The 21,690-nt window shown below is 43.1% G+C and overlaps 1 protein-coding gene across 4 annotated transcripts in view; it reads right to left on the reverse strand.

Moving 5' to 3' along the window:
• The window catches only part of ARHGEF6 (Rac/Cdc42 guanine nucleotide exchange factor 6), a 111,191-nt gene that overhangs the window by 76,830 nt on the left and 12,671 nt on the right, over window positions 1-21,690 (reverse strand). For all 4 annotated transcript variants that reach the window (XM_057538400.1, XM_057538403.1, XM_057538402.1 and 1 more), the window contains 3 exons: window positions 5,281-5,365; window positions 2,986-3,110; window positions 1,421-1,622 (listed from right to left, as the gene is read on the reverse strand). In XM_057538400.1, coding sequence (XP_057394383.1) covers window positions 1,421-1,622; window positions 2,986-3,110; window positions 5,281-5,365 — 412 coding nt within the window. The remainder of the gene's footprint in view (window positions 1-1,420; window positions 1,623-2,985; window positions 3,111-5,280; window positions 5,366-21,690) is intronic.

A 21,690-nucleotide genomic window follows, 5' to 3' on the forward strand; every position in this document is an offset into this window, starting at 1 on the left:
TCCCACATGCCGCGTAGCAACTAAGCCCGTGTGCCACAACTACTGAGCCTGCGCTCTAGAGCCCGCGAGCCACAACTACTGAGCCCACATGCCACAACTACTGAAGCCCGCACGCCTAGAGCCCGTGCTCCGCAACAAGAGAAGCCACCTCAACAAAGAGTAGCCCCCCCTCGTCGCAACTAGAGAAAGCCCGCACACAGCAACAAAGACCCAACGCAGCCAAAAATAAATGAATAAAAATAAATAAATAAATAAATAAATAAATTTATTTTTTTAAAAAAGCAATAAAGACATTAACCAAAGGAAAAAATATACTGAGGCGCTAACTACTTAAAAGGAGCCCTTGGGTAAATAGCTTTGAAGAGTGAAGAGATTTAATAATGTGAATAACTGAACCTTATTTTATCTGTGTCGTGACATTTTTATAATGCTAGGGATTTTTTTTTAAATATAGGCAGGACCTAGTTTCTTCCTTTTTTTTAATTAATTAATTTATTTTATTTATTTATTTTTGGCTGTGGTGGGTCTTCGTTGCTGCGCGCAGGCTTTCTCTAGTTGTGGCGAGCGGGGGCTACTCTTCATTGCGGTGCACGGGCTTCTCATTGCGGTGGCTTCTCTTGTTGCGGAGCATGGGCTCTAGGCACGCGGGCTTCCGTAGTTGTGGCTCGTGGGCTCTAGAGCGCAGGCTCAGTAGTTGTGGTGCACGGGCTTAGTTGCTCCGCGGCATGTGGGATCTTCCCGGACCAGGGCTTGAACCCATGTCCCCTGCATCGGCAGGTGGACTCTTAACCACTGCGCCACCAGGGAAGCCCAGGACCTAGTTTCTTAAATAATAAGAGGCAAGTACGTTACCCAAGAACGTTCTAGAAAGATTACTGATGAGTGATTAGATTGCATTCTCTGGGTATCATTAATGAGTTAAGGGCAATCTTTTTCAGAATCAAAGTGGCCAGACAGCTTCCTGCAGTCCTATGATTATTATTTCTCCTACACATCTCTGAGACATTTAGACTTAGGTCTGCTCAAAGAGCTTAGGGCTAAAAAAGGAAGTTAGCACATGGCCTCTCTTATTGTTGTATTCTGCCATGGTGATTCTTAGAGTAGCGGGAAGGGCTTTGTACTATGTTACACGGGCTAGAATTAGTAGACAGAAGGGGACATAGTTAAGGTGGAACAGTTGTCTGAGCTTTGAATTCTTTTGCTTTTTTAGGTTTTGCTGCCTCGATGTAGTCTAAGTACAACTTGGTTTCAAGATATCTAATCATAGATTTTTTTCCCAGTTCTGTTCTCGTCTTATTTTTGACATACACATACAAGTACAAACAATTCTGTTAACCGAAGAAAACTACAAGATTTTTGGTCCGAAGACCAAGAAAGTACAAGAGTCGCAGTCAAAAAAGCTTTGAAAAGATTGACTTACCACTGGATTTAATTTCTCGGACATAATTACTAGGGAACCAGCCTGTTCTCCCATTTAATGTGCCTTCCCACCAGCCTCCTTCTTCAACTCTAGTGACATAAATGATGTCCCCTTTACAGACAGACAGTTCATCTTCATTAGTCTGCTTAAAGTTGAATCTCGCCTTTACTATCAATTGGTGACTTCCATTTTCCGTCATCTCCTGGAGAAACAAAAGTCACACCAGATTAGGCGCTCATCTCAATGAGGCAGGGGCAGATATTCTATGAATTTAGGCAAATAAAGTAGGGTGACCAAGGATAAAACCCCAGGTCCATATCAGTCTTGAGTTTTTAACTTAGGAATGGGCCTAACATGGGTAGGCCTTGGGGGAATGAGGGGAAGGGGATTAATAAAGCCCTCAAAATTGTAGGCAAACTTTTGCATTTGTGAGAATGTGTATTTTGGAGGGGGTCATAGCTTTTATTTCCTTCTCCCCCACCAATTATCTAAAGATACTTCTTTTTTTTTTTTGGCCACGCCGCTCGGCTTGCAGGGATCTTAGTTCCCCGACCAGGGATCGAACCCAGGCCCCTTGCAGTGGAAGCTCAGAGTCCTAACCACTGGATTGCCAGGGAAGTCCCAAAAGATACTTATTTAAATGAGCCAGGAAACAAAGTAGAGTCATAAACTATCCCACTCTGCCTCTACCCAACACCCGAAGTCTTACATAATTATGTGACCAAGATTAGGTACCAACCTCCTCTCATAAAATCTGCCTCCCCCTTCCAATTACTAAGAATATCTTAAATTGTCTAAGACTTAGTCATATGCAAAGATCAAATATCCCACAGTTACCTAAGTCTGGAGTTCTTAACCTGTCACATGTCCCTTTGAGAAGCTGATAGCACAATAAGCCTTGACCCAAAACACAGACCAGTTAAGTTCACATACAGGAGATTTTGCATACAATTTGAGAGGGCCCAAGGGGTATGGAACCATAAAGTGTTCATCAGCTTCTGAAAGAGATCTGCAATCTCAAAAGATTAAGTGCTTTGGAAGTAATTAAAGTACTTTGGAAGTAATAGCTCATGATGGCTTAAAGCAAGTGGGTGGATTTTGACAAGGAATAAAGGTCTCAAAAGAGCAGAAGCTAGGGCGCTCCCTCCCAAATGAAAGCTCCCATTAAGACCAAATGCAAAGATAACCGAGCTATCCCAATATAGGAGCTCGTCCTGGGCTCAATAGGAATGCAAAGAGAAAAAGAAAATGACAGTGGCAATGATGAGAGCAAGTAATATACATTGATTGCCTTCTATGTGCCAGGCACTATTTAGTTCTCCTAATAAGCCGGGGCGGGGTGGAGGGGAGAGGGGAAATAACAGCAAACTTCCCTCCGGAAGTCGCCCTAATGACTGACATTTGAATTAGCATTCTCAGTTGCTCAGTTCCAGAAAGGGACAGGACTTTGGGGCTTCAACCCCAATTTTCAGACTCTCTGCCCCACATGCCTTTGATTTGTGCCCATGGGCCAGCCTGAATTACAAATTTTAAAACAGGCAGGGGGAATTGGGGACCAGACTTACCACTGGCTTTGACTGCCTTTGCAGCCCTGGAGCTGTGCTAGAAACTGCTCCCTGTGGGTTTGTCTGAGAACTATTAGCAGCGCTAAGAGAAGAGGAACGTCCACATGGCCTTTCTGAGAGCTGATCTGTGAAAAGAGGAAAAGGCACCGTAAAGAGAACCTCTTGTGTCAGAAAAACATCTACAGCTTAATATTATCTTTCACGGGACATTATCAAAGGCACCCTGATCATAATTCTAACTGTTTTATGATGAACATGCCGAGCTTATTTCATTCCCACCCCCTCCCTTTTTGGTGGCCAACTTCTTTTTCTTAACCTTACTGGCCATTGCTCTCCAGTAGAATGAAAAACAGCGACAGAACCACATTTTCTCTTAACCCATTTCCCTACAACTCTTCCCTCCTGAACCCGTTGCAACAGTATGCCCTGTTAGCCCAGGCAGAACTATATTGGGTACCAAACAGCTGTTTGTGGCTCTTATTACTTTGAAATATTTCAAATTTCTCGCTTTGTTTTTTGGCCTATAACTGAGTGGTTCTTTTCTTCCTCACATGGAACAGTCTGTGTGGCACATATAATGTAAAATCCCTCTTATGCCTGGGGGAAGGGGTGGGGAGAATGAGAATGAGAGAGAATGTGTGTTTGAGAAAGATGCAATCTTGATACTGGAATTATTTCTTTAAAAAAATCAAACTCAAGAGTCTTCTCTTGCTTGAAACCTTGTGAAATTCGATCAGCCCAGTGCCGAGCTGGGTGTTTTCAGTATGCCAAGAGCCGTACTAAAGGCAGCAGCTGGCTTCCTGACAAATTCAAATGAGGGTTCTTTTCCTCTCCATTTATTTTTAAAAGATATAAACTGCAAAAGTCTAAAGCCCAAACATTCCCGAGGCGACAAGCTCAGTATCCAAGTAATTTCCTTGATGCTGTGGGTTTTAACTTTCACCTCCTTGTATTTTATAAATATCTATGGCAAGGGAAGAGACTGTAAAACTTGCTAGGAGAGTTTGGCAAAGGAACATATAATTTGTATGGCATAATGTTCGAATTATACGATCCTCCCTGCCCAGAACTGGATAGTTGTCATGTGTGTTAAATATAGTTACTTGAATTAGCTGTACTTTCTGCTATACGCCTTGCAATAGCTCCAAAGCATTTTCTTCCAGAGAGCAAAAGAACAACTTCAGAGAAGTATTTTTACATTTATTGCTATTATATACAGCTCTTTTGACTAAAACTATAATTACTCGATAGCTTCCTAGATGCTCCAGCCTATTTGGCACTTGATTATATTGTCTGTTCTTGTTCTCTCATTGTTCCACGTGGGTAAGTTGAGTCTCCCTAAATAGACGGTAATTTTCTCCAGGGCAGGGACCAAGTCTTACACTTCCTTTGTAGCACCTGGCAGTGCTGGGCATACAGCCTGTTGACTCTCCAACGGTTTGAGCATCAGGACCCGTGATGGAGCATCAGGGCTCTGGAGTGGGTCAGATGTGGGTCTGAATCCCAGGTCTGCTGCTTACTTTCTACTTGGGCCACTATGGGCCTGACTTTCCTTATCTGTAATACGGACCTAATACTAACACCTACTCCCAGGCTTGTTTCAAAGATTGAATGAGACCACCGATGACTCTTAGGACAGCCGAGACCCATGGTAAGGGCTCAACACATTTTAACTATGGTTATTCCTGCCCAGCTGTAGGTAAGATACTATATCACGGAAGGAATGAAGTTATACTTTAAGGTTGTCATCATTTGGTTCGCATTTACTAGGATTTATATTCCATTCCGCCAACGTGATGGATACTAAACATTTAAGTAAATGATGTTCTTTTCACTCACTATGAACCTGAGGTTTCATTTCCAGTGCAAGGTTACTGAAGGGTTCCTTAACATGGACAAAGACATACAGAAAACTATGAGAAAAAATATGTCTCTGGTGGGCAAAGGGAAGTAACGGCTGCATTTTGTAAACTTTATGAAAAAGGGAACTGATCTTTTTTCCTTTTTATTTTCTGTCTTGTTATACTCCGTTGCCTATTCAATAGCGTTGAAAGAAATTGTTTCTTGGTTCTTATTATATTAAGGGCATTAGAATAACCTCTGTGACAGTTATGTTTAAATCCTAAACTATGACAGATTAAAGTATCTGGCACCCATCAGTGTTTCTTTAGGGGGAGGAGAGAAGTCTGCCCCAATCACACAATCCTGGCCATAGATAGTTGGCTCCTAGGGTAATCAGAGACATGTGAACCCAAATGTGTCACCCAGAACCCATCTGTCCCAAGCCCTACTTACCTTCTGTTGCTTTGTTGACAGCTAAAAGAGTGCTCAGAACCTTGGAGAAATTGACCCCTGCATGAAGGTCATCAGGATCAAATACCTATGAGAAAGGAAATTGAAACTGTTAAGACACTGTAAGTATTCAACTCAACAAACCAAACTATCAGAAGGCCACTTCCTCTAGCTCTCAGGAGAAAAAAAAAATGTAAAAGCCAAGACCCAAACCTCTGTATACCTTTGGGGAGAAATGAAAGCAGCAGCTGAGCCGCCTAATGACATGTGGCGGGCCATCAGTGAGTAAGAGAGAAGCAGTAATGGGAAATGAGAGCCACGCCGAGTCCAGGGCCCACTAGGAAATGCACAGACCTGCTCTTCTGACCTGAGCCCATCAATACTTTCAGCCCAGTTACTGGAAACTCTGTGCTGGGTTACAGTCAATGCCCATCACCTACAGAAGGAGGGGAAGCCTTTGCGACACGCTTTCCTCTGTACAGTTTATTCACTGTTCTCAGCCAGGGCACTGTCTTCAGGGCCTTCCTCTCTGCTGCCCATCCTCCCCAAGGCCACCCACTGGGTCCCAACTCCATGTCGCCCAACTTTCTGCCCAGGCCTGCCTCTTACTCCCAGCCTCAATGCCCGTTTTCTGCCCCTTGACCTTGCCCCTCTCAGCTCATCTTCATGGATTTGACCCTTGGATGGCCTGAGCCTATAGGTTCTTCCTGGCCTTAGGTGACTTTTCCAGATACGACCTCTGACCTTCCTGGTATTACTCAACTGCCAGCAGCAAAACGTTAAAGAAATACAATATTTCACTTGGCCTGTCACAACCATCATTCTGGTATCCCACTGTCCCTAGGGAAGATACCAAGCAGTTGTTATTTGAAAGACAATTGTAAGTTTAAAAATGTATTCAGGGCTTCCCTGGTGGCGCAGTGGTTAAGAATCCGCCTGCCAATGCAGGGGACACGGGTTCGAGCCTGATCCGGGAAGATCCCACATGCTGCAGAGCAACTAAGCCCGCGCGCCACAACTACTGAGCCTGCACTCTAGAGCCCGCGAGCCACAACGACTGAGCCCACGTGCCACAACTACTGAAGCCCCCGTGCCTAGAGCCCGTGCTCCCAACAAGAGAAGCCACCACAATGCGAAGCCTGCGCACCGCAATGAGAGTAGTCCCCGCTCACCAAACCAGAGAAAAGCCCTCATGCAGCAATGAAGACCCAACGCAGCCAAAAATAAAATAAATAAAATAAAAATAAATAAATTAAAAAAATAAAATAAATGTTAAAAATAAATAAATAAAATGTATTCAATATCTTGTAATAACCTATAATGGAAAAGAATCTGAAAAAGAATAGATATATAGATATATAACTGAATCACTTTGCTGTACACCTGAAACACTGTAAATCAACTACACTTCAGTAAAAAAAATTAAAATTTTTAAAAATATAAAAATTAAAATGTATTCAATGTTTTAAAACGTATGGAGGTGTCTTCTAGTCTCATAAACGTGTATTTGAAACGAGAAGTATGCTCAAGCACAGGCACAACCTATTAATCTGCCAGCCAATGATGCCAATCTATATATATCTATAGGTAACCAGATGCCCACCTTCTGGATGGAAATACACCTTCAAAAAACATTTCATTCCAGGATGTCTAGAAGTTTGCATCCTTTTTTTCCCCCAATGTGGTGATGGGAATAAAATGTACCTTTGCACATGGGACTTGGTTGGTAATGAGCCTAAGATTTTGAAGGATTTGTCTTCCCATCAGGTAGAGACATTTGTTCCATTTCTAATCCTCATGTTTTCTGGGAGCCGCGTCAAGACTCAATTTTATCTTCTTTGTGTACATATTCTAGAAGACCTAAAATCTGTCTCTCGAATGAAAATATAGAGTATCTATTTTTTTTCAAATTTAGGGGGGGCATCAGTATAAACAATATATGCAAATGTGTGCCCCTTCTGAGACTTACAACTCTTTTTTTTTTTTAATAAATTTATTTATTTATTTATTTTTGGCTGTGTTGGGTCTTTGTTGCCGCACGAGGGCTTTCTCTATTTGCGGCGAGCCGGGGTTGTTCTTGGTTGCGGTGCGCGGGCTTCTCATTGCGGTGGCTTCTCTTGTTGCAGAGCACGGGCTCTAGGCATGTGCGGGCTTCAGTAGTTGTGGCACACGGGCTTCAGTAGTTGTGGCACACGGGCTTCAGTAGTTGTGGCTCGCAGGCTCTAGAGTGCAGGCTCAGTAGTTGTGGCGCACGGGCTTAGTTGTTCCACGGCATGTGGGATCTTCCCGGACCAGGGCTCGAACCCGTGTCTCCTGCATTGGCAGGCGGATTCTTAACCACTGCGCCACCAGGGAAGTCCCCACACTCTTTATTCATTTAATCAATGAATGCTTTGCATTCAAACTTAAAATGACTGAAGAGCCCAATCACATCTAAAAATGAAACACTAATACACTTCTAGCAAAGGGGGAATGTCGATATTACTAAAGAGTTAAATGACACTACAATCCAAATATGTTCCTGAACGCTACAATCTAAAATGCAAACGTTGGACTTCCCTGGTGTTCAGTTGTATTGGTACTTGGCTGAATTTGAGAACAAATAAACTGATCAGAAAATGAAACGTGCATCAACAAGAGGCACTGTGTCTGCTTGAGGGAAGTTGCCTGCACTATACACAGTTCCCTTTTTAGAAAACCTCAATACACTAGAATTTACCCACAGATGCTGTTCTGAAGCACTCGGAACTACATAGGAAGAAGTTGGAAGAGGCCTCTCGGGACTAGCAGAGAAGGCAATGCCTGAGGGTTATGATTTCCGAGCAGATGGAAGGTTAGATAGAACCATGAACGCCCTCTACGGCACTCCACCCTCACAAGCCTCACATGGAACGGTACCGAACATTCCACCCCAGACCTTTCTTCCATGCACTTGAGATTGGTCACCTACTAAAATGGAAATATTATTTGGAGAGAGTGCAATACTTTCAGCTGTTATCAGTCTTTTACATCTTAGTGGAAACGAGAGGTGTGAGACCAAGTTTAGAGACGATGATGTGGAGAAAAACTAAGGGCACTGGCGCCCAACTGGGAAAAAGCAAGGGAGATTCCCCCAGCATGGAGAGGGTGCGGGGAGAGCAAAGAGAAGTAGATTCCAATACAAGCCACTTGCCTAGGCCTAATCCCAATCATTTATACGTGCAAAATGGAGAACCAATTCCCCTTTTCTATCTGCAAAGCAGTGGGATGGTTAAAAGGTAATGCAAATTTGTACTTTGACGCAGTTAGGCGATTTCACAATACAAAGTCCCGATGACACTCATCTCCCTATACTCTGTGCAAGCCTCACTCGCTTGTTTAGTGTCTCTGGTATGAAACTGAGTCCCAGATTAGCTGAACTTTCTTGATTCCTATTTTGGTGCAGAAATTAGCTGCTTAGTTCCAGTTGGATCTGTGAAGGTCAGATGAACAGCAGGATTCCCTCCCTCCATTTACCACTACTGTGAGGCAGACAGGAAAGAAAGGATTGCTTCTTAGACTACAGCTCGATGGTTTCAAGGTCCCACGCCTGCAGTGGGATGAGGCAAGGTTCAAGTATAACAACGACAAAAAAACATTTACTTTACATTGGGTAAGCAATAGGAGAGACAAGGATTAAAGTTCATTCAAGATTTTTTTTGTTTAAGTATTTACATAGAGCCAGCCTAAGGTCTAATCCTACATCGGCAGCTGAAATCAGACAAGGCATTTCATTTTTAAACGTATCCCCACATTTTTCCATTTTGGAGATCCACAATGACAGCAAAACCTATTTTCCATCCACTAAACACCAGGTGTTAATTCTGAACCGTTGGGGATCTGCCAGTATAAGCTGCACAGAAGTTAATATTTATATGGCTTTACAAATAGATCCTTTTTGGAGGAGTTTTCAGTTTCAACATGTATGCTATTTTATGACATTTTCCCTAAACTGAGAAAAGCAAGGAAGCACAGGAGAAGACACTCCCCCCAGCCACTTGGTAATCTTACAGCTACGATTTCCTGACTTACCGAGCGCTTGCTATGCGCTACATGCTGACACCATGCTTGGAGTCTTCATTGCCCTTGATTCTCCAAGCAAGCCTGTAATGTGGGTACAATTATTTCCCCCATTTTATAGATAAGTAAACAGTGACTCAGAGTAAGTAGTTAAGTCACAAAGCAAGAAAGTGATGGAACCAATAAAAATACACAAGAAAGTGCTCCAAGAGGCATTTTAGCCCTGTATGCATACTTTTATGTTTTCATGAGACATGAAAGAGATGAGAAAGAAATCTGTGAGTTTGTACACAAAAAGAAATCCCTTGCCTCTGTCGATATGGAATCCCTTGCAGCATCTGTACCATACGCAGCAAGTTTGTTACAACCTCTAAGATGACTTAATTCAACTAATTGTGACAAAGAGAAAATGGCCTATATGAGAAAGCCCCTGTCTCCCCAGGGGCTTTGCCTAACTCATGTGCTGTCCTTCTCATTTCAAGGGGCAGCCCTGACCCAGCAGGCACCTGGTCATGTTTGCCAGAAGGGGGTTAGGGCTGCCCTGAGTTACTTCTATTTGTTCATCTGGTTCCATCGTCCACATAAGTGAGGTGTTAGCTGGTGGGGGGGGGGGGGCAGGGGGAGGGCGGCATCCAGCCCATGGTTATAGGACCAAGCGAAACCATTCCTTGGCATCATGCTCTCAGCACCGGAGGTAACCAGTCACGACCCCAGCCACATCCTTGTTAAGAGAAGAAGCCATACCGCATGCTAGTTCGGATGCCTAGTGATGGCTCTAATGTCACGTGGCTTCAGTACCACTCAGCGAACTTCATTTAAAGTTAATTTAGGGTTTGAAGTGATCACAATAGGCTCCATCACTCAACTATTAAAGTCTAATCAACTGCAAAGCAAGTGATTCATTGGGACCACATGGACATAGCTTATGTTTCAGGCCCAGTTTTTAAAAAAATTCCAAATACTTCAGGAACATTCCATCTCTTCCTTGTTCTTACTGAATAAGATCTTAAATTAACTTAGCCCGTCTTGAATCACATTCTCTTATCCTCACAGCTGAGCACGCTGCCTCTGTTAACCCCTGAACTTGGAAGGAAATGTCATTACGTCGTGCAACAGAGCAAGCAAATCTGAGTTGCTTAGTCATATTTCACCGGGTGGCAGTGCTCCTGGCTCTGTGGACACGACCTGGGACGCTTCTGCTCAGCTCCTACTAAAAGCAGTCACCAAGTCAGCGACAAATAATGCTCTCAGCTCAGAAGCTGGACTCAATTCGCCACTGGAATTCCACTTACTAGAATACAGTGGATGGCATTTGTACCCTGCCTGGTTTTAAATAATAACTGTTCCAATTTGATATGGAGCAAACCCTGCTCTCTACTTCTCTCTTATTTCCTTCCTTTCTCTCCATTTCAGCAATTTAGGGAACAAGATCTGACTTATGCATGCAGTTGCAATAACATCAGTATACTGAAAAGAGCCCTGATGTGAGGGTCAGGAGACCTTGACTCCAATCCCAGATTTGTCACTGCCGAGCAGTTGTGAGGACCTAAGGAAAGCAACACTACTTTCTTTGTGGCTCTGTTTCCCATCAGGACAGTGAGAGATGTCTTTGACCAAAGGAGCGCAGGAAAAGGCCTGCTGGTCCATCATCTGAATAGGGGCTCCCAAAGGCAGCATCTTGGCTGGGTCTCCAAGGTCCAGAATCTGGCCTTCAGTTCTCAAGGCTCTTGAAAATGGACTCATATTAACCACGTTCACAAAAGGCCAATGCATAAGCCAAAATGCCAATTTACTAATTTAAAAAAAAAAGAACCATGAAGAGGATTGGATACTCCCATTTTATGGGCCAGATCACTCTCTCCCAATAGAGAAATTTACATAGTAAGCCAAATTACAATTAGAAAGTTGTCGGATAATACAGAATCAAAGCAAAGGGAGTCTGGGGTATCACGGCCTAACATAATTATTACCTGTTTATAGTTGATTTTTTCAAAATGTCATTTTTTAAATGGCCTATTTATAAATTCTGGCTTTATCTTGCCACCACTGCCTCGTGGGACTCGGATTGCAATTGTGGACAGCTTTGACCATCTATGTCCTTTTGTCTCTGTGGATTTATATAGAGTCACTTTAGATAACTAATACGGGCTTCTAGATGACTTGGACCTCATCTCATCCAGAGCTAGGAAGTCCAGCTCCACAGAGCTCCTGTAATAGGAGCAAAGATCTGAGCGTAATTGTCACTGCTCACACCTCATCGAGAAGTTTCCAAATCCACTCCGGGAGGCTTCCTCAGCATCACCGACATCAACGTATCCCACCTTATGATCGCCATCTTCCTTGTTAGCACTCACCTAGGGCAAGAACCTCTTTCTCCACAACAGAGATCTATCTTCAGTTGAGTAGCAAGTGTTGAGGAAAGTGGCGAATGAATGAGGAATGATACAGGCATCTTGGTGGGGATGGTCCCAGGATTAAAAAGAGAAAGAACAACTGGCTTCGGAATAATCTCACCGAAAAGAGAGTAGGCACGAAGGAAAGGGAAAGATGAAATCTCTCTTGTCAATAGCGTTTGCCAAGCCAAGGGTGGGAAGCCAGAGGCTTAGAACCAGCTGCCTCTCAGCCCGCCGGCCGCTGTGGCCCTCCCCCCACCCCCACCCCCCCGTGCCTCTGTCACTAGAGCCACACTGGCTGCCAGTTTTGAGGGATGCGGGCGGATGGGTGATGCCCCAGCTGCTGGACCGCCTGTGCACCAGAGCTGGGGGTGTCCTTCCCAAGCCCCAAGCCACCACCGTGTCGGAGAAGGGGACTTACTTCTTAGTTGTGCAAACTGGAATGAGGAACACATTTTCCCGGGGACACAGTGTCACCTGCGCCACCTAGTTTCTATGACATCCATAGTTCAGCCACATTAGTTATGAAACTAGCCGCTGTGGGCCAGCCAGAAAACAGAATCACCACGTAGCACCTTGGTTCTATGGGAAAATGTGTTCTGTGTTCCTAACAATAACTTAAAAACAAATATTTGGAAAATAATCCATTTTTATACTGAAGAATGCCTGAACGTGGGGTCACAGATCAACGTCCTCATCCTTTATATTTCTTCCTTGTCCTTTCACGTAAAGGATGAATTAAAAAAGGAGGAATTGGGCTTCCCTGGTGGCGCAGTGGTTGAGAATCTGCCTGCCAATGCAGGGGACACGGGTTCGAGCCCTGGTCTGGGAAGATCCCACATGCCGCGGAGCAACTAGGCCCGTGAGCCACAACTACTGAGCCTGTGCGTCTGGAGTCTGTGCTCCGCAACAAGAGAGGCCGCGATGGTGAGAGGCCCGCGCACCGCGATGAAGAGTGGCCCCCGCTTGCCACAACTACAGAAAGCCCTCGCACAGAAACGAAGACCCAACACAGCCATAAATAAATAAACAAATACTTTAAAAAATAATGACTCCCTTCTTTAAAAAAAAAAGAAGGAATTAAAAAGAAAAAAATACCCTAGACACTCGAGTACTATTTATTTTCGAACTCCCCGTGATGAGTCCAGCGACACGTGTGAAGACCATGAAAATAAGCTCAGAAAGTGTAAGAGCCGCTCCTGCCTGTTTAACCGTCCAGGCGGTTAAGGAGGAGACTCTCCTGTGAAGATAGGGTTCCTGCAGCCCCTGTTTTCCTAGGAGCCTCCTGTGATTTAGGGTTGGAGTCCGAGAACCTAGCAGAAGCAGCTGCTTCAGGACAAATTCCATGCACAGGAGAGACTGGTGTTAAATGAGCCCCACCCAAAGCTGAGGGAGGGAGGAGGGCAATGGACACAGGAGCCCCTCCTCCAGCGGTCTCATCCGCTGCCTTCCTTAAAGTCCTCCACCACCTCACCCTCACCTCTCTTTCTTCCAAACAGCTACAGCCTTGCAGTCTGGGTAGATGTTGCACACATGCACTCTCAATCACCTCCCACTGTAATATTCTCTATTTATTCTGTGAGGGTTAAGATTAGCCCTGGCTTTCCCATTGGAAAGCCAACTCTTTGCAGTGTAAAGGGCCCCCCAGCCCTGGTCCAGCATTCAACACATGAGACACTCAATAAATAGTCATTCATTGGTGGCTTGACGGGATGGACTGTCAGAGAGACTTAAATATAAATTGCACCTAGAATGTAAGCCCCATGAAGCCAGTTCTTTCCAACCTTTTTCATGGCTGGATCCTCAACATCTAGAAGAGTGCCTGTCACACAGTAGGCGCTCGATAAATGTTTGATGAGTTAATGAAAGTTTAGAAGCTCTCGCCAATTGGTGATTAATTATAATTGAGGAAAAGGCATTGCCGAAATTACAGTAAAGGCAAAAAGAAATATCATTAAGGAAGAAAAAAAAATCCATTTCCATGTGACTTTTCAGGAAACATCTGTTATCTAAAATAATATACACCTGTGCTCATCTGCAAACTGAAGCCCTGTGACCATGACGTGACCAAAGATGCTTCAAACTCCATGGTGGTGGATTTCATTAACTCGTCTGCCAATGCGATTACTGGCCTGTCCCAGGTAGTACAGGTTCCTTTTAAATCTCTTCCCAAAGCACCATGATGTGAGCACTATAGAGAAGGGACACTGGAAAGAACTGTGAGATTTTACTGTCTGGCTGGGCTGGGCTATCTTTTTTTTTTTTTTTAACTGTTTATTGTAAAATAGCTTAAATGACAGCCACTAAGAGCCACATTCACCTGTTCATCCCTTGCTCTAAAAGAGGCTCTGAGTCCCAGCAGGGCACAGTGGGATGTGGCAAAACACGGCAAAGTAACCCACGAGAAGCAAGAAGAGGTGATAGGCAATTGGCAAGACTACAAATCACACACCTGAAGTCCCTCTTCCACCAGCTAATCCGGGTGGGAAGGATGTTGTACCAAAGTTTCTCCTACTTTCTTTCAAGATCACCTTCAACCATTCATTTGGCACTTTTGGTGCACTTTGCTTACGTCTCTATGTGAGTCACTTTTTCAAGTCTGCCCTTTTTAGAGATGCCCATCAATGCCTAACAGACATCAATCAACCAATTAATTAACTAATTAATTAATTAATTAATTTTCCTCCACCTGACCCCAAACAGGATCTGTGCCTAGGAAACCATCCAAACACAGGAAGGTGGGTGTACAGGAGCTCAGATAGCCAAGCCATCAGGAATGGTGCTTTCAGTTAAAATCCACGTCTCTCAGCCTAAGGTAACCCAGCCTGTAACTGCCTACAAGGTCAAGTCCACGCTCTTCGAGCCAGCATTCAAAGCCCTTCTCAAGCTGGTCCCATACCTAGCAAGCCCATCGTTTCTCATCATCACCTCCTCGTATGCCCCAGAATCCTTTGCTTCCTTCACTGTGCCTCTCTCTGCTATGCACACTTCTCCTTATGAAAAAGTTCCCTCAACCGTCTGAATCCTAGCGGTCCTTAGGAGCCCATCCTCCATCACTCTCCTCCACGGGGTCTTCCCCCAACACTACACCTCAGTACACAAAGGGCTTCTCTTTCTCGCAACTCTGTATTATGCTCTAGATTCTGGAAGCTTGGCTACCTAGCCATCCACTTCTACACGCTGCGAAACTCCACTATTTCCCATACACATGCTGCTTTTTTCCACAATTCTCAGTACTCACCATGTAGACGGTGCCCAAGCACTTGCTGACTATTCCTCTTTCCTTTCAACCAAAAACTTAAGCAGCCATTTCTTCCACCAGAAACACCTGTCCTTTGGTCATACCTTCCCCAGAAGGAAAGACAGGGAGAAGGTAATTTTTTTCTGGTAGAACTTGATAAATCAGGGCTCATATATTTTCCATCACTTGGGAAGATAGATGCTTCTTTTTGAAGAATATGATTGAGAGAAGCGAAGAATGCTGACAAAGCATTTACCTCACCCAAAGGAAGTGAAGTTACTACCTGGGCTCACTTGGGAGAATCAAAGTTACGGAGTCCTGGATGTGCAAATCTCACACGTGGACAGCCCAGTGAAATCGAGAGAGTTTGGGTAACATAAGGAATAAGAAGTGACCTGAGCACTGAAAAGGCAGAGAAGGTCTTCCAAATGACATCGTGGCACCTAATCTCTCATACCTTTCATTTTCTTTTTTTTTTTTTAACTTTTAAAAACATGAAACAGTTGCTCCAGCTTGACATAAAGAAACTGAGTAATACTGTATTAGGAAGGACCCGGCTTTCGTTTTAGCCTTATTTTCATCCACTAAAGAGTCATTTCTATGAATAAAGTCAGCTGTTGATAATCTACATATAGACTGTTAGATATTCAATCTATCTAAAATAAATTTTTAAAAATTCATCCACTCATTACCCATTCAACAAATATTTACTGAACACCTGGTATATGCCAGGCACTAATACATAAATTTGTTTTAAGATAAGAAATAAATAGGATGCTATATAAAATCTAGCAAATAAAATCACCCACAGGTATACCAACTGTCAAACATTGTTGTTCATTCTGTTCTCTTTGCTTGAAGATGATTTTTTAATCCCCAATCAGGATTTTCCCCAATCCATTCCCAAATACCAGCATATCATCAAAGAATGCAAACTGGTCATTTTACAGTAAAAATGCTGATTTACACTATCACAACACACATTTCTCCAAAGAAGTGGCTAAATTTCTTTTGTTAGTAAAATACCGCATTCTCTTGGTTTGCAAACATTTCTCAGGAATTATTGGTAAGTAGCCCCAGTTTGCTGGAAACCTAGCCATGAAGAACAGACAAATTACAAGACAGAATGTTCCTCAGTGTTGAGACCTGCTTCACAGGCCGGGCTCTTCATAAAAGCTGTTAAGAGCTTGACCCCTTCGAGATGCCTCTTAAAGTAATATCCATGTGCTTCCAAAGCATAAGGAAACCTGTATGTTATTGTCTAGGGTGAGAAGTCCTTATAACACTTTCACTCACTGCTTTGCAAACTGCTGCATTTCCTCCCACCTTAATTTAATTCCTTCTCTTCCCTATTGCCCTATTCAATCCCTCAATTGACATGTCTGATCTCTGTAATAATATTCAAGTCCCCAAGAAAGTATAAAGCTGGGATTTTACTCTCTTTCTCTAAGCAGAACTAAGTTAGGAAGGTAAATCTTCTGCCAAGAAGTCAATAAAAATGACACGTGACTATTATGTCATCTGGGCTGATCCACAGCTCTGAACCCACACGCCCCTCTGTGTGGAAGGGTCCAGTTTGCCAGGGGATGACAAAGCGGGGAGCTAATTAGACAGATGTCTGGTGTTGTAAGTCTATCTTCCAGATGACAACAGAGGAAGTGGCAATGCCAAGGTTGAAATGCAGATATGGAGCAGCTTCTGGACTGAGTGGACATACACTTCCTCTAAAAACATAGGTAAGCAAAGGCCCTAAGCAATAGGCAAGTGCCCTCACTCTTCTTCATTTGCAATTCAAAGGCCAGACCTTGTACTTCCTTTTGGTACTAACCCCAAGGTCATCACCAATGGCTCTGCATACCTTATGCTGTGCTGGCAATGTCTTCACCTCTCAGATTGATCCTCGGGGGTCGCCTCAGTGATAACATATGACCAAATTAGAATGGGGCTGGAGTAGGGGAGAGTGGCCAAGATTGCGTGATTTGAATAAAGGGCTGTATTGTGCTCTGTTGCCCCCAGAAACAGCCTGGATTAGAATCAACATTAAAACCAAATTAAAGGGGCTTCCCTGGTGGTGCAATGGCTAAGAATCTGCCTGCCAGTGCAGGGGACACAGGTTCGATCCCTGGTCCGGGAAGATCCCACATGCCGCGGACCAACTAAGCCCGTGCGTGCGCCACGACTACTGAGCCTGCGCTCTGGAGCCTGTGAGCCACAACTACTGAGCCCACGTGCTGCAATACTGAAGCTCGCGTGCCTAGAGCCCGTGCTCCACAATGAGAGAAGCCACCGCAATGAGAAGCCCGCTCGCCGCAACTAGAGAAAGCCCGCGCGCAGCAACGAAGACCCAACGCAGCCATAAATAAATAAATAAATAAATTTAATTTTAAAAAACAAATTAGAGTTGAGTTAGATTTAAAACAAGATAACTTTGACATCTCCCATCAGGAAGATTCAATTGATCAAATTTTGTAATAAAATGCCTTCCTTTTGGTATTATCAGCATACATTCAATCCAATTCAGAAACTATATTTTTCCCTTTTAAATATTACATATCGTGGGGTTTTTTTGTTTCTTTTTGTTTTGTTTTTGTACAGAGGCAATTGATTTTTATTTTCTCCCCTCGACTATGCCCAAATCAACAGGTTTATTACTTATTTCCTGGGAGCAAGGGGGAAAGTTTTTGTCAGTCATAACCAAAAACAAAAAACCATTTGTTGAATTGTTTAATTCAACTAAAACAAGAAGCATCTTGCTCTGGGGTGGATTTTTAAATTTCAAGCTATCGTAGTTATAAAACAAATGCATTTGTTTTAAAAGACACACCAACCATTTCATCCAGGTAAACAAGAGAAACTGAAAATATCCTTTTTACACATTCTCCTAGTTTATGCATAGACTAGAAAAGAGTGAAAGGCTTTCCTGATTTTTCAATTCCAAGAGGAATCCGTCCAAACCGTTTCTATTATTAGCACACAAAATGGTAGCTAAAGAAGTTACTGTGGTTAACAACTGAATAATTCATAGTCTCAGAAGAATTCAGTCGCTTTGTCTTCTCCAGTTCCTCTTTAGAACTGGATCCCCAAACATATTTCTTATCCTGAGTTGTTATAAAGGCAACCATATACAAATTCTTCTCAGCACTTAAAAATTGGCCACACTAAGCACTGAGAACTACAGCAAGACATTAAGCTGGAGACTTAACAGGAACTCTTATAACCAGTTCATGAAACTCTTAAGATTACACATACATTGTCAGAAATTAGAGTCACAGGTTCCAGTCTGTGTCCCATGGATATCACTGGGCTATAACATCACTGAAATTTAAACTGCCTTTATGCAGTCTTCCAAATAAAATATGTAAACACAGTAAATATGACCTACAAATAATTTTAAACACATTTCAACACCCTCTAATCTAAATTCAAATTATTTTCTATGAAGTGAGGCACTGAGAATCTCAAGTCTAGAAAAAGAAAAAAAAAACGCTTCAATTAGTGAGTCAAAGAGGTTAATAATGTTGACAGGATGAACATTTCTGCTGTTCACCATGAGAACAGAGGTCAAGCCCGCCACCACTCTTCATCTAAAATTCCCAGAAACGGTCAACTTTATTTTGTCTTCAGAAGAGAGATGTTAAGAATTAGAAAATATGTGGGGATTTTAACCTTTGACTTTATTTTCCAAAAACGTTTTTCCAAAAACAAGCGATCTTTGCCAAATAAAGCACAGACCTGAGAAACAAAATGGCTGGATTTTTTTTTCCTGGTTTAAGTTTCATCCCCGTCTAAATTCTCAATGTGGGAATTCCCTGGCAGTCCAGTGGTTAGGACTCCGTGCTTTCACTGCCAAGGGCCCCGGTTCTATCCCTGGTCGGGGAGCTAAGATCCCACAAGCCGCATGGCGCGGCCAAAAGTTTAAAATATATATATTTACATTTTATATATATAAATTCTCAATGTAACTAGTGTAAAACCTCAGGACCCCTGGAGAAGCCATCATTCCCCAGAGCCCACAGTTTACCTTCTCCTGTATCCAAGGTTGTTTAATGTTAAGATTCCTAAAGGAAATCTTTCTATAAAGCACGACTCACTTCTTAAACGGAGTTTGCCTAACGTAACTGTCAACAAAAAAGTGAACTTTTTTTTTGGTAATGCAATGTTATCATTTGTGAACACTAGTCTACTGGGATACATTAAAATTCCAATTAGGAACTAGCTTTTATTGAGCGTTTACTCAGTGCTAGGCACTGGTGCTAAGTGCTTTACTTGCCTTCTCTCATTTAATGCTAAGAGGTGGCATATATCTAATTAGCATATACCTAATAATAATAAAGTAATATATACCTAATATTACCTACCACTACCACCAAGGAAATTAGCATATACCTAATAAGTGACCACTTCAGGTTAGTTCAAGTCCAAGGCTCAAGCTCTTAGCCACTGTACTACTATACTACTTCTCAAGAACAAAGGTTCCCTGACGGGGAATCAGACCCAGACCAAGGCAGAGAAAGTTAGAAATTCTGGCCACTAGACCACACAGCATGTGTTGGGTTGCCTGATCCCACACCAAAAAGGCCCTGATGGTTATGTTTGGCAGTCTGCTTTTTATAGTTTTTGTCTCCTGCTGATTTCATTGCTTCCATGTTACACATAGATACAGACTCATTCTGCCATCGCCAGCAAGTCTAATCTAGAGCAACTTCTCTCTTCTCCCTTTATCACAACTTTCTATTTAAATGCTGTTTTCCAGTTTACAAAGCGCTTCCACATTCCTTATCTCATTTAATCTAATTTGCTATTTCTAACCAGTTTGGGGATGAGCAACCAGATTACCCATAATTCCAACAGGCTTCAATAAATAAAAGTAATTAGGCTCTGAGTGAGGGTCTGAGGCAGTCTCCTAGGAATAAAAGTGCACAAGTCTAAGGACAAAGATGGGGCATCTCTTTTGCAGCCCAGAGCTTCCCCGACCATTCAGTCATTCCAGCAATCATTCATTTAATAAACATTTACTGAGCACCTGCTATGTGCCACGTTCTGTACTGATTGCTGGCGTTATATGATCAAGTTCTGGTTCCTGCCTTTGAGAAGCTCCAAGGCTAGTAGAGACGGAAATGTGTCCACAGATTACCATGGTGAGAGGGGGCAGGTAGCTGGTAGCTGGGCACAAGGGATTATGGGAAAATGGATGCTAAATGCCCAATCCAGCAGAGAAGATTTCCTAGACAATCCGAGGCTGAAGAGGTTCTCAGCTTGGTGGCAGACACTAGAGGTTGCTAGATGGCTGAACTCTAGATAAACCAGGGAAATAGCTCTCGACTCTGGCTGCACATTAGAATCACTTGGGGAGCTTTCAAAACCAAATAATAACTTCAGAAAACGTTGGGGCAGCACTTACTCAAGCCAAACATATACACACCCTATGGCCCAGCAGTTCCATTCCTATGTATAAACCCAGCAGAAATGCGCACCAGAAGACATGCGCAGGGATATTCATAGTAGCATTGTTCATAGCAACTCCAAACTGGAAACAACCCAGATGTCCATCAACAGGTGAATGGATAAACAAAATAGGGGACATCCACGTGGTGGAATACTACTAGCAATAAAAAAGAAAGAATGCCATGGGGAACTCGTACAAATATTACCCTGAGTGAGAGAAATCTTATACAAACAGATACATACTATATGATTCCACTCATATAAAGTACAAGACAGAAAAAAAGGAATCTATTGTCTTAGAAGTCAGGGCAGTGGTGCCCACTGGTGAGGGGTAGTGACTGGGAAGGGGCACAAGGCGGGTGGCTTTTGAATGCTGATGATGGTGTGTTTCTTAATCGGTGTGCTGACTATACAGATGTGTTCAATTTGTAAGGATTCATCAAACTCTACTTAGGATTTGTGCAGTTTCCTGAATTCATGCTATATGGCAATATAAAATTCATTTAAACATTAAAAAAAAGAACAAGAAATACCAAGGCCTGGGTCTCACTGCAGACCACTTAACCCAAAAGCTCAGTGTGGGGAGACCCCAACATTTGTATTTTTTAAAAACACCCCAGGTGGCTCTAATGTGCAGCCATGTGTGCAAACCAGGGTTAGGTGTTCCTGTATTTATCAATAGCTCCTCCGGGGGGACAGCCTGGCACGTAGCAAAGGGAACAAGTTCTGAAGTAAGGTACATCAACGATTACATTCTGGCTCCGTTTTGCACTGGCATTTGTCTGGATCATCCCCAAACCTCAGTATAATGGGAACAATATCCCCTCCCTCCCAGGATTGTTGTGAGGATTAAATAAAATAATATACTTAAAGCACCTAGCACTGTACCTAGAACACAGTAGGTGCCTGAGAAATGGTAGGTACTCAACTCCTTTTCCTCCTTCGTGTCTAAGTTCCAGTGATGACCAGATTGCTGTTAACGAACAAAACTCACGCTCTCCAGTTTCTCCTCCTGAATGAGTTTCTTTGTAAAGACTGAAGTAATATTATACTTGGGCTAGTGATGTCAAACGAATGTCGGACATTTCTGGGCCCTGGTCGCTCACTCTGTTCAGCACCTGCTACCCCCGAAGGTGAACGGAGGGGCGGCAGACTGTAGGTAAATACAAACCACAGACCCTCCTTTGGAAAGCTTTGCCCCTGTCCTCACTCCTAAGAACAGCGCCAGCCATGTGAGTTGGCAAAAAGAATAGAAAAAATTAATAGCTTGGAAGACATACCACCCATGAAATGTGC

The sequence above is a fragment of the Balaenoptera acutorostrata genome, chromosome X (assembly GCF_949987535.1).
Source record: "Balaenoptera acutorostrata chromosome X, mBalAcu1.1, whole genome shotgun sequence".
In the NCBI taxonomy this organism is placed as follows: Eukaryota; Metazoa; Chordata; class Mammalia; order Artiodactyla; family Balaenopteridae; genus Balaenoptera; species Balaenoptera acutorostrata.